General features: G+C 65.4%; 1 protein-coding gene across 3 annotated transcripts; it reads left to right on the top strand.

Moving 5' to 3' along the window:
• The first annotated feature begins 1,251 nt into the window (after positions 1-1,251).
• On the top strand, positions 1,252-12,269 carry ENDOV (endonuclease V). 3 transcript variants are annotated; one of them, XM_032870430.1, is made up of 9 exons: positions 1,252-1,310; positions 1,714-1,885; positions 6,356-6,490; positions 6,751-6,790; positions 7,680-7,792; positions 8,890-8,928; positions 9,214-9,342; positions 10,950-11,023; positions 11,761-12,269. In XM_032870430.1, the coding sequence occupies exons 1-9, from the start codon at positions 1,255-1,257 to the stop codon at positions 11,849-11,851; spliced, it is 849 nt and encodes a 282-aa protein (XP_032726321.1). In that variant the 5' UTR covers positions 1,252-1,254; the 3' UTR covers positions 11,852-12,269. The 3 variants fall into 3 exon arrangements, with proteins under 3 accessions (XP_032726321.1, XP_032726320.1, XP_032726322.1); XM_032870429.1 differs by having other exon boundaries at positions 8,890-8,958; XM_032870431.1 differs by lacking the exon at positions 6,356-6,490 and having other exon boundaries at positions 8,890-8,958.
• Positions 12,270-12,925: the final 656 nt, after the last annotated feature.

The following is a 12,925-nucleotide window of genomic DNA, read 5'->3' as shown; positions in this document are numbered from 1 at the left end:
GCCCATGCACAACACGTCCCAGGCGGACCCCAGCACGAATCTGGATGTTCCCGTTTGCCAGTTCTATGGCTTTGAGCAAGCCCTTGACCTCTTTAAGCCCGGACTTCTCGGTGTGTACAACACCTCAGTGCTGTGGCAAGAGAAGATAGTGCAGGGAGACGACAAGGCACCGTTCCTGGGGTACAGTGGCACCCAGAAGTGGTCCTCATTCCTTCTCCCTGCTGGACACTTGCCCATCCTTCAAGGCCCTGGCAGCTGTGAAATGCTCTGGCACGCCTTTCCGGAACCACAGATGCCCATGTCTCCTGACGCGGTCTGTTCCTATCCACACACACCTCTGATCCGCCAGTAGGACACACATCGTGGGTCAAATGCCTCCATGTCAGCCTCGCGGGCCGCCTTCTCTGCCTCAAATACACCATCGTCTTGCCTACCACAGGACCCTTGCACGTGCTGTGCTCTTTGCCCCGGCTCCTCTGCGCCCCCAGAGAGGGCTTCCCCACCGCGGGCATCAAGTGGGCTGGCCCCTCCTGGTCCGCGCCGCAGGCACGCCGCAGCCACGTGAGGACGCCGTGACCCCGCGCCCAGCACGAGGCGGGCACAAGGGAGCGCGGAGTGAACGTGCGTCCCGCGGAGGAGCTCGGAGTCCACGCTCCGACGGCTGTCCGCGGGCAGTGTGGCGGTGACCCACGGGTCTGGCCCGGGGACGGCCGCGTCCTGCTCTCAGGACGTTCACCGAGGCCGCTGGGCCGGAAGTCGCAGTGCCAGGGATGGGGCTGCTGCTCGGTGGCGGGGTCCGAGCCGGAGCCTCGGAGTGCGGAGAAGGCCGGGAGGGAGGGAGGGCCGGTACCGCCCCGCGCCCCCGCGCGCACCGCACACCTCCCGGTGCCCGGAACCCGCGGCCGGCGCCCTCCCCAGTAGCGGGCAGACGGCGCTGTGCCAGCCGCCCTGCTGCCGCCCCGCCCTGCACGCAGCCAGCCCCGGTCCGCCCACCCCTCGGCTTCCCGGCCCTCTGCCCGCCGCCCCAGCCTTCGCCCCGACGGAGACTCCCGCGCACGCGCTCGGACTCCCCGCTTCGCGGCTCCGCTGAGCCTCCCGCCACTAGGCGGCGGCGTCCGGAAGCACAGCCGTCCGACCCCGAGCCCAGCCCGCCGCTCCGAGCACACGAAGACCGCCGGGCACCTGCGCGCGGGCCTCCGGAAGTGACGCAAGCCGGAAGCGACACCACCGGAAGGGGCGCTTGAGGGGAGCGCCATGGCCGGGGAGGCTGAGGCGCGGCCGCCTGAGGAGACTTTGTCGCTCTGGAAACGGTAATGTGCTTGGCTGGCTGCCAAGTTTTGGGGTTTGGAGTGACTTTGGGGCTGCGGGGGCCCGTCCCGCTTCCTGTGCGCAGACGAGCGGTGCTTCGGGAGTTGTAGTCCGTGAGGTCAGCGGGGCTTGCTTCCGGCGCCGGGTCTCGGTGCGGGGGGAAGAGGAGGTCGAGACCACGGAAGGGGTGTTCCGGGATGGGGCCCCCCGGGCCGGGGGTCGGGACCGCGGAGGGGGAGTCCCCGGGCCGCGGGGTCGGGACTGCGGAGGGGGAGTCCCCGAGGCCGGGCTCCCCGGGAAGAGGGTGGTGAGACCGGGAGTGCCCCAGGGAAGAGCCTCAAGCCCCCGCCGCCCCGGGCCCGGGCTTGCGGGGTCCGGAGTCCGCTGGACGTGTGTCGCCCTCAGGGAGCAAGCCCGGCTGAAGGCCCTTGTCGTGGACGGGGACACGGAGGCGTGGCAGCGGGACGCCGCCTTCTCGGGGCTGCGGAGGGTCGGGGGCGTGGACGTGTCCTTCCTGAAGGGCGACAGCGTCCGCGCCTGCGCGTCCCTGGTGGTGCTCAGCTACCCCGAGCTCGAGGTAACCCCGCGCGGCGCGCGCAGAGCCCGCGTCTGCTTTCGTGGGTTCCCTGAGCGGGGCGGGAAGCCTTTGCAGAAGGACGGAGCGAAGTAGAAACGGGGGAGGCTTCGTGACCTAACGTCTGAGTCACTCCGGTCTCCGCTTTGGGTCCACCGCTCCGGCGTCCCATCCCCGTGACCCGCAGCCGTGCGCCGGAGCTGCCCCGGCTGGGCGTCCGCGTGTCCCCAGAGGCCCACGCACACCTTCAGCTCCGCCCCGTCCCGCTGGCTCCGTTTTGCCCTTCCTGGGTGTTCAGGAATCTGCCCCCGGCTGCACCCCGTCCCCCTTCCTTCAGCCTCCCGGGGTTTCCTGCCTTTGGCTATGCCCGCTGCGACCCTCTCCGTGCTGCCAGCGGCACAACCGTCCTAAGGAACACCGCGTGGCTCGCTCCGAGGTCGGTGTCCGCTCTGTGGCCGCCTGGTCCCTGGGACGGTGACTTGCTGATAAGTTAAGGTCCCCGTAGGCACCTCCCCTGCCCTCCCCTGCCCTGCCAATCCAGGAATGACTCCGCGCCCTCTCGTTCCCCTTTTCTGCGCTGGGTGGGAGTGGCGGGTCCCTCTGCCCTCCCAGAACGTGAGCTCCGCAGTGATGGGAGCCACGTCGCTGTGCCCACCCGCGTGGCCGCCGGCGCCTAGCTCCGGGCCTGCCCGTGGAGGACACTCGGACAGCGCGCAAGTCAGCGGGACGCCCGGGATTCGTTTGGGGTCCACAGGTGAGGAAGCCTTGACTGAAGAAGAGCTTGACAAGCTCTGCAGCTCCGGGGTTCGCCCTCCCTCCCCGGCTGCTCCCGAAGACCGAGTGTTCCCGCTTCTGTGTCTTTCGTTTCGCCGGGAGGACCCTGTTAGCCCAGACGTGGCAAAAACGCACTGAGCGCCCGCCGCACACCGAGAGCTGGCTTTGGGGTGGCCGGGGAGCCTGGCCCCCAGGTCCCCCTGGTCAGTTTGTAGGGTGGCCTCGGGGAAGGGGCACAGCCTCGGAAACCAGACCGCCGGGGTCCATACCTCCCCTCTGCTGCTCCCACTGCACCCCCAGGCCCCTCACGTCCGTTCCTAACTCGGGAACACACAGCCTGGTTGTGAGAGGTAAGTGAGAGCACGTGCGGAAGGCGAGGCGTTGGCCCTCAAAAAATAAACGTCCGCTAGTCTCTCACTTCGGGGAACCGAGTTCCCGGGGTCTGTCTCTGTTCTTCCCCTCGCTGCGGGGTTCACCGCCTCTCGTCCCCGTCCGTGGTCTCTTTCTCCGTCGTAACCAAGTCACCGCACCAACGGGGTTCTCCAGCGTGGGGGGAGCCTGTCTTCCTCCTGGAACCCTGGCACGGAGCAGAGTGCCTGCTGCGTGGGTGGACCCCGCGTTCATCGTCCCCGCTGGGGAGCTTAGACTAGGAGAGGGGCTCCGCCACAGCCTGGTGCCGAGGCTCCGAAGTGCCTGGTGGCAGGTCTGCCCGGTCAGCCTGCCGCAGGCCTACACAGGCCCCTTAGGCGGATCTGGAGACAAAGTAAACGCCGGGTTGCTGAGGGGCAGGGAGAGGGAGGGACGGGGTGTGACTCCTAATGAAGGCAAGATTTATTTGGGGGGGGTCATGAAAATGTTCTAGGATCAGAAGGATGTACGACTCCATAAGTAACGTTGAAGTGCGTGCTCCAAACAAGGACCTTTGGGTAGTAAATTCTATCTCAATAAAGCTTTTAAGAGTACGTGAATCCCAGAGCCCCAGCTCAGTTCTGGAAAGAAAAAGGACCCCCATGTACGACCTGGAAGTCCGCTTCCTTAAACAGGCGTCCCTGTGGCGGCCCGCGCAGCCGAGAGCCCTTTCCTCAGCATCCCTGACGAGTGGGGGCCTTGCACCAGAGCCCGGTGGTTGGACGCCTGCTCGTATTGCCCAAGGGAGCGGAGACGTCCATGGCTTCTGCCCGTCCACTGGGCCTCAGGCAGCAGGCCCAGACCAGACCTTTCCCGCCTTCCTCCACGCCACCGTCCCGCTCTCTGAAGGCCGCTCTGTGCTCTCCCTTGCTCTGCCCCACTCTGTGCTCGGAGGATCGCTGACGTGACTTCCAGCTCCCCTGCTGCTGGCCCCCCGGGATGCCCGCACTTAGCGGCGTCCGGCTGTACGTCAGGCCCCAGGACCGAACTGAGTTTCCCCCCGAGTCCGGCCGGTCTAAATGCACAGAGACTGAGTGTTCGGGGCCACGTCACCGAGGCTGAAAGCTGCAGATCTTCCCAGGGACTGTGGACCGGGTCATGCTCACACAGCTGTCACACGACCGAGTTTGTCCCTTTTTCCAGATTTCTAACTGGGAAACGTGTAAACATTGAAACGCTGTAAGAGTGACACCTTGAACACGTGTGTTCTCTCTGCTCAGACCCAGCCATTGCCTACTTGAGGTCGCATTTTCCGTTCGCGTCCCAAGGGCTCCGCAGGTGTCTCCCGGAGGTGGTGACAGCTCACCGGGGAGCCCCTCAGCAGGCCTGTCCCCAGAGGGACCTCCGTGACAGCAGTCTTCACGGTCCCGTAGCACCGCCTGGATCCCTGTCTGTATCTCTTCCCCAGTTGCCTCTCGAGCTGGTACTGCTTTCCCGTCTGCAGGGGTCGGACGTGTCATGGAGCCCCCTGCTGCCCTTGTGTCACGTGGACGTCACGTGGACTCGGGCCGGGGGTGCCCGTGACCGCGCCTGTTTCCTTTACTCCTCTCGCTCACTCACATACTTCCCAAGCCGGCTGGTGCGGGTCCGTGTCCCCAGGCCAGCACCTGGCCCTTTGAACGTGTGGGGTCAGATTTCCTTTCTTTCTGGAACGCTGCTTGCATTGAGGCTTGACGTGCCCGGCCCCATCGCCCTGTTTCTCGTCTTCGGCCACGCGCTCTGGCTTTTCTGGCCGTCCTGAGGTGTTACCTTTTGCCTCGTGCTCTCATCTGCGTGTAGGAATAGCGCACTGTCTGCCACTGCCGCACGGCAGCCCGCGGCGCTTACCGAGTCGCGAGTTCGGGTCGTCGCCATCTGAGCTGATGCGGCCCTCCGTGTGCGTGGCGAGCCGTGCTTCCACAGGTGTCTGGAGGCCCGGCGCTGTGGGCGGCTGGCTGGGTTTCTCAGATCGCGAGGGACGGTGACATGTAGTCACTCCAGCAAGTGGTGTCCTTTTCCAAGTCGACGACGGTCACCATGCCTTCCGCCTCTTGACTCTTGTCCCTGAAGGGCCTCACGCTCCTGGCCTCGTTCTCTACACAACCCTGCAGGGTTCCCTGTTTGTCCCCAGAGGCCGCGTCTTCCTGCAAGGCCCCTGCTGGTGCCGTGTCCTCCCATGCCTCTTCCCTCAGGTCCCCGCTGGCCAGGACTGCCCACAGGTCTTATTCCGACCAGCCCCCGGCGCCGGCCATCCGCCCCCAGTCCCCAGCGGTCCTCGCCCAGCCCAGATCGAGAGCTGCCTCTGCTGCTCCCAGCCGCTCGCTTCCACATGTAGGTGCGCCCGGACGGTAGTCACAGGCTTGTCCTTGGGTCGTGCCATGGACGAGGTGTCTGCGGAGCTTCATGTCCTTGTGGATCTCCGGTTTCTGGAGCTCGTGCGGACAGACTCGGACATAAGCAGCCGTGAACCTGTGAGAGTTCAGCCCACATTTGAGCATCCTGGGGCTCCGCTCCAGCCGCCGGGCTCACCGCGAAGCCGTTTCTCTGCCCTGTTTGCGGCCCAGAGCCCCCCGCTTTGCGTCACTGGCAGTTGGATAAGCCTCCACAAGTCCGCCGTCAGGATGCTGCAGGCACAGGCCCCGGCCTTGTGCTCGGCGACAGCAGCCCCTTCTCTGGGGCACAGGCACTTCGAGCCCAGCTTCAAGGGGGGGGTGAAGGTGTGGTTTGGACGGCCCCAGGGCTCTTCCTCTGGCCGCCTCACGGTCTCTCTTTAGACTCCTGTCCCTTGGGACCTCTTTTCTCTTTCAGATTGTCTAGCTCTGAGCCCACTTGTCCTTTTCTGGATTCTTTGAAATCTCTTTTCACAGAGCCCGGCTGGCCTTTCTTGTGCTCGTAACCTCTGCGAAGGCCTGGCCTTTGCTTCTGACGGGGAGCAGCGGCGTCCTTCCTCTGTCAGTTTTTCACAGACGTGCTCTGTCTTGTCTGAGCCTCCGGATGGCCGGCCTCCAGCTGTGGGGCGGACAGCGGGGACCCGAGCAGCAGCCGGGTGTGGGGCGGACAGCGGGGACCCGAGCAGGGGGGTCCAGTGTGGGAAGCGTGTGAGCACCTTTGGAAGGCCACAGGCTGACTACCCCCCCACCCATTTGCAGGATGATCACCTTGTCACCGTGCACACCTTGTCACCAGGCACTCTCCCCCCAGATGGGTGGGGCTGGGGACTTGGGGCTGGGAGACAGGGAGGGAGCTGGCAGCTCCACGAGGCTGGAAGGACGAAGGGCCACGCCCACCTGTGACCTGGGTGCCCGGTGACAGGTGGTGTATGAGGACTGCCGCATGGTTAGCCTGCCGGCTCCCTACGTGTCGGGCTTCCTGGCCTTCCGAGAGGTGCCCTTCCTGGTGGACGCGGTGCGGCGGCTGCGGGAGAAGGAGCCCCGCCTTGTGCCCCAGGCAGGTACCTTGACTCCGGGGAGAAGGGTCTCGGTTTCCACCCAGGAGGGAAGGCCTGGGCCGGCCGCACTACCTGCCACACGGGGAGACCTCGGAACTCCCTGGAAAGGAGGCACTCTCACCTTGAGGAAAGGGCTCAGGTTTTCTAAAAAGCCGCCATCCTCCCAGACGTGGCCACCTGCCCGTCTTGCTCCAGGATGCCCTGGCCTGATGGGTGAGGGGCAGTTCGGCCGACTGACTTTCACCTGTGGCTCTTCTAGGTCCTCCTTGTGGATGGAAATGGGCTTCTCCACCACCGAGGTAATCCTGCTCCCGAAAGACGGCCCAGGAGGGGGCAGTTCCGACCAGTGTGCTTCTGTAGTGCCTGTGCCCTGCCCCAGGCCCTCTGCTGCTAGCCAGGCCCTGGCCGCGCTTTCTTGGGCTTGCTTGCGTTGTCAGGACCCCGCCCAGTAAAGAATCCTGCTGCTTGTCACTCCCGCCTCTTTCCTACTCGCCCCTGAGGCCTCCCCTAGCGCTCTGCGCTGGCCCATCTCAGGCACGCTCGGCCCCTTGGTCCTGGCTGCTGCTCAGCGAGCCTGTCCCACCTCGTCCCCCTCGTCCCACCTCAAGTAGTGACAGGCCCTCGACTGAAGCCAGACACGTTCCCCACTGACACTGGGAAACTTTGCACCCACCTGTGCACTGGGACGCTGACCCCAGAGTGACCTGTGCGGGGACATAAGCCTGAGGGTGGGGCATCAGAGGGACCCGGGAAGGCTGGCCCTGGGACCCGTGGGTGCCAGCGTGGGGCCAGGCCCCCAGTCACTGCATACGCATTGCCTGGCAAGAGCCCCAAGAATGAGTTGGGAGGGAAGCTGAGGCCTGACGGCAGCTGCAAAGAGAAGAGGATGGAAAGTGCCAGAAAGTGGGAGGAGAAGCAGTGTGAAGTATTGTGAACTGATCTGGCTCCCGACCTCGCCAGGTGGAAGGAGGCGTCTTCCACCCCAGCCTGACAACCGTGAACGTGAGGCAGAGGGCCACGTCCCAGGTCGGGCGGCTCTCCCAGTCCTCTCCTCCGCGCTCAGTCTGCCCACAGGCCTCTGCTTACCTGGGGACACTCAGCACGCTCTGGTTTGTCCTCTGTCCCTGCACCGTCTCCGCACTGCTGGGCTCACCACCCGCCAACCCTGCCTCATCCTCTGCCCCGTAGGCTTCGGAGTGGCCTGCCACCTCGGCGTCCTTACAGACTTGCCCTGCGTCGGGGTGGCCAAGAAGCTTCTGCAGGTGGACGGGCTGGAGAATGACGCCCAGCACAAGGAGAAGGTGAGGGCCGCGGCGACGCCCGCACAAGGGGAAGGTGAGGGCCGCGGCGACGCCCGCACAAGGAGAGGACAGGGAGAGGGCCTGTGGGGGGCACGCAGGGGCCAGCCCCGTAGGCACCTCTGATCCGGCTTGGCCTGCCGGCACTCTCCTCAGCCCAGAGAAGAAAGCCCCGCCGTTCTCCGTGGGAGGCCCGTGTCCCCCATGGGTCGTGGGTCACAGCGGCAGCCTGGAGGAGTGCCCTCTGAGCTCCCCCAGCCTTCTGGGCATGTGCTTGCCGCTCCCATCCCTGCTACCTGTGTTGCTGCGGCACCCTGCGTAGGGCAAGGGCCTCCAGTCACTGGGGCAGGACGTTGGGGAGCCCGTGAGGCCCTCTCTGCTTCTCGCCAGCCCCAGTCCAGGGCCCGAGGGTTGGTGCTGCCCAGCCTGCCTCGGCCCTTCCTCACTCCACCTTCTCCCAGCATCCCCCTCCTCTGGCCCCTCAAGGTTGGCATTGGGAACGTGACACCCCACTCCAGAGGAGAACAGCGATCACATCTGTCTCATTCCTCCAGGCAGACCTGTGCTGCCCAGAACAGTTGGCGGTGGAGTTGACGGGCCCCAGACCCAACTGAGGAGGCTCCTGAGTCACTCAGTGGACCAATCCCTGCGCCTAAAAAGACTTCGTTGGGTTGAATCAAACATCCTTAAATTCCTCACAGGAGAGAGCGTGGCAGGGAGGGCTTCTGGCCCACAGGAAGCGCCAGGCTGCGTCGGCGGGTGCCAGGCCTCCATGGCAGCCCGGCACCTCCAGGCATCAGTCCTGGGGCCTGGGCGGGCTGCTGCCTCTTCTCCAGGCCCCGGTTCCTTGTCCGCAGAACAAGGAAGAGAGAACTGAGTTCCAAGGGCCTCGTCAGGGTCGGGCGGTGTAGGGATTGCCTCCTGGGTGCCGAGTCCGCTCATGGGACGGGTATGCCCATGGCCACGAGACCGCTTGGCTTCGCAAGGACAGATCATGTGGAGACCTGGGCCCTCCCCCGCCTCACCCAGCGGCTACTCAGGCCTGCCCTCTGCCTTCCACCGAGAAGACTTTTTCCATGTTTTTTCTTCTTGTTTTCCAGATACGACTTCTACAGGCTGGAGGAGACTCATTTCCTCTGGTAGGAGGCTCTGGGACCGTCCTGGGCATGGTGAGCAGCCTGGGCCTGCACCCCCAGGCAGGGTGGGACCCACAAACACGCACGCAGTCACTCCTGCGCCCCAGACCCTGCCCGCCTCCCCCCACCCCTCTGACAGAGCCAGGGGGTGCCCTGAGCCCCCCACCCCTGGCTGCGTGGAGGGGACCTCTGAGCTGTCCTCGCCGCAGCCTGCCCCCAACCTGTTGCCTGTCGTGAAGCCCCGGGGCTTGTCTCGACTGCGCCCTGACTCTGCCTTCCTCGTCCTAGGCCCTGAAGAGCCACGACCGCAGCAGCAAGCCCCTCTACGTCTCTGTGGGCCACAAGATAAGCCTGGAGGCTGCCGTGCGTCTGACCCGAGGCTGCTGCAGGTTCCGGATCCCAGAGCCCGTGCGACAGGTGGGTGGGCCGCGTGCGCCCGCTGCTCTGCCCTCAGCACAAGCTCCTGTGGCAGGGCCTGCTTGGGCCCCGCTGGGCCCTGGGGGGAAGCGGGGGCAGCAGAGCTCCTCCTGGCGCCCTGGCCTGCGCGCAGCGTCAGCCTCCTGCACCATCCTACACCTCATACTGGGGTCATCGGGAGCGTCAGCTGATGGCGGCTCGGGCAGCAGAGCGGCCTGCCCACCCTCGCCGAACCCCTCAGTGCCCAACCTGCCCAGCTGGCCTGGGAGGGAGCCCCCGTCCTCTGCAGGGCTGCAGGCGGTGTTCAGCAAGCCTCGTTCTGGGCCGGTCATCAGTCAGGAGACTGTGGGATGTGGCTGGACCACGCCCCCAGCACCTATATCAGGGACTCGGGGCGGGGTGGGGTGGAACTTTGGGGACCAGGTTGACTCGGCTGAGAAGAAACGCAGCCCGTAGGGGCTAGAACTGAGCACAAGTTGGTGGCTCGGTGGTGACGGGACATCACCAGTCTCAGGGAAGTGTGTGTCCCAGCGAAGCCTGGGGCGTGAGGACCCGCGAGAAGCCGTCCTCAGGAGGAGACCAGCCGGAGAAGGGGGAAGGCGGTCCGGGTTCAGGGACCCACATCTGTCAAGGCCCTGGGGTGGGAATGAATCTGATGCCAGCAGGAAACTCCGAGGAAGGGGCCTCCAGAGCCAGGGTGGCACGAGCCCTTTAGCAAGGCCCCCTGCGGGGACCTGGGTGTGAGTCCCAAGCAGCGGCTCTCTGGGCCGCTCAGAGCTGGGGGCGCCCTTCTAGACAAGAGGTGCCGGTTGTGCCGTCCAGGCCTGGAGCGCAGGTTCCTGGCTCAGTGCTGCTGCTATAGGACAGGAGGGCAAAGCGCCTGGAAACCTTCCTGGTCCCTGCTGCTTCCCCCATCTCCCCGTGACCTGTGCCGGGACATCTCGAGGTGACCCAGGGGCCCCAGCCACACTGCTGAGAGCTGCTCCACACAGCTCAGCTCCCCGGTGACATCCTGGCCGTGCCTCCACGGCCGCCTCCTGGGGACCTGGCAGCTTCCCCGGCTGCTGGTGCGCAGGACGGCCTGCAGGTGGCAGCAGCACCCCACGCATGGCTGTGGCTCGCCATCCCTGGTGCTCCGTGGCTGGGCTGGGAGGATCTGGGCCTCTAGGGGCACCTCCGGGGTCCCGCCGTGGCCAGAGACCCGTCCCTCAGGTGGGCTCGACCACTGTGCTCGTGACTCCGCAGACCTGGTGACACTTCCCTTGGGGGGGAGCTTGTAGCAGACACGAGCCGGAAGACGGGAGAGCAGGCTGGGGCAGAACCACAAGCTCTAGCAGCACAGGCCACGAAGCCGGCGGGAGCCCGGGGGCACCGCTGGGTCCCAGGGACAACCCAGGGCCTCCCGCTCAGCCTGTCCGCTCGGGCCCTTCGGGGACCTGCCATTGTGTCACTCACGGGGCTGCGGCTCCTGTTCCCGAAGTCTGGGCCTGTGACAGCCTGGTGTCACCTGTGTGGCTTTGTCCAGGAAGCAAGAGTTTGCACCGGGCTGTCGTGGGGTGGGGGCTTGTGTAGACGCCAGCACCTCTCACGGGACCCCCTCTCCTCAGGCTGACATCCGCTCTCGAGACTACATCCGCAGGACCCTGGGAGCCCCGGGGCCCCCCGCACCAGCACAGGAGAGGTGAGTGCTGGGCACGCTCAGCGGCGGTGGCGACGGTGTCGGGTGATCGTGGTGGGGCCGCGTCCCTGCGGGGCTGGGAGGAGGACGCGGAATCCCTGGAGGGATGGTGAGACCAGGCAGCAGGATATGGGGCCTGGGCTGACTCCAGTGGGAATTCCTGAAGCCCACAGGGCTGCCCCCACCTGCCTTGTCCACTGTTTGTGTGGTGCCGAGGCCTGGGCTCCTCAGGAAGGGTCAGATGGACCCAGTTTCCGTTCTGGGCCTGCACAAGCTGCCATGGCCGTGACATTCTCCGGGCCTCGGTTTCCTTAACCGCGTGCCGGCCATAGTCATTCTTGTCCTGTAAGGTCTGGTGGGAGACCTGGTGCGGATGTGTGGCTGGTTATTCAACCCTCCCGTGGCACCACACCACGAGACAGACCCGTGGCCCACTGTCCATGTGCAGAACAGGCGTGGCATTGACAGGCCCAGAGAGGTTACCGTCGGCTTTTCCTCGAGCTCCTTTTTTGTCTACGTCGAGGACTGTCCTAAGCCCAGCTGAGCTGTTCTGAGAATGGGCCGCCCCCGCCTCCGAGCTCTCCGGGGTGGCCGCTGGCCAGCTGGAATGCATGCGGCCCTTGTCCAGCAGGATCTGTCCCTTCTCGAATCAGCGGTGGCTTCCAGCACCACCTGGGGAGCCAGGGGGCCTCCGGGCTGGCTCTGCATTTGATGCTGCCCTTTCTCAATGTCATTACCAGGAGCCAGAAGGCACAGGGGCAAAAGGTGTGCCCCAAGGGAGATTCGGAAGAGCCCGAAGGTGAGGACAGGCCCCCTGAGGCCCACAGCTGAGGCCCCAAGACACACCACAAAGACCAGCAGCGGCAGTGGGGGAGCTGAGCCAGACACGGTGAAGCGCTCGGGCTGCCCGGCTTCCCGCTCCTGCCCGGAGCTGTGGGTCCCCAGCTGTAGGCCTCAGCACACGCTGGCCACTCCGGCGACGGGGACGGCTGTAGGCTTGGCCCTGCTGGGTGGGCCCGGGCAGTGGTCTCTCCTGCTCCAAGGTCTCGGGCACGAGGCTGTCAGGAGCCTGCAGGAGACAGATCTCCCGCCACAGAGCGCCGGCCCCAGGAGGAGCCCGACAGTGCTCTCCCAGGGCCCAGGAAGGGCATTTAAGGTTCTGGGGGTTCTTTGATGTATTTTGTTTTTGTTCTTAAAGTGCCCGGGTGGGCTTAGGGCTGCCGGACTGTGTGTCTATCCCGGCTGCTCATCCGTCCGCCCTTCAGCACACACTGCTGCTGTGTTTGCTTTTGCGTTTTATCTTTCCAGAGCTCCTTTCTAAACCAGCGGTTCCCCCCACCTCCACCCCGGCCAGTCAGCCATAGGGAGTGGTCTCTGCCCAGCACCGGCACGCTCGGGGATCAGGGACCCTGTGGGCTGGCCCGGGTGCCAGAGGCCTGGCACGGAGATCCAGGGGGAGCGGTGTTGGGCTCTGCCGTTCCGGCCAGGGGCTGCAAGGCTGGAAGCCAGTTGAGTGCCCTCACCCACCAGCCTCCTTACCCCAAGCCCAACCTCCCCTGCAAGGACGCAGCGTGCCTCTGTCCCGGCTGCTTGTCTCACTGAGGGCTGCAAGGCCCAGCTTGCGGGGGCCGTGCCCCTCACCCACAGCCCCCAGGCCTCTGCGTGCCCGCTTGCCCTCCAGGCTCCCTCCACACTCTGGCATTTGCGGACAAGTGTGATTTTAAGAGGCCTTTCTTGCCTTTCATACTATTTCTCAAACAGCTGGTCGTGATGGTCTGGACGACCCTGGGGCTCAGCACTCCCCCCCACCCCCCAGCATCTTCCATTTGTGAGAAGTGAGCTCTTCTCTGGGGCCCAGGCCCTGGGGAGAGACGAGGGGGGACAGTGAGCGAGGCAGGCTGCTGG

This window comes from Lontra canadensis, unplaced genomic scaffold (assembly GCF_010015895.1).
Source record: "Lontra canadensis isolate GAN:19392208 unplaced genomic scaffold, GSC_riverotter_1.0 scaffold41, whole genome shotgun sequence".
NCBI classification, from domain to species: domain Eukaryota; kingdom Metazoa; phylum Chordata; class Mammalia; order Carnivora; family Mustelidae; genus Lontra; species Lontra canadensis.
Note: the sequence above shows the minus strand (reverse complement) of the source record. Positions and strands in the feature narration are given on the sequence as shown.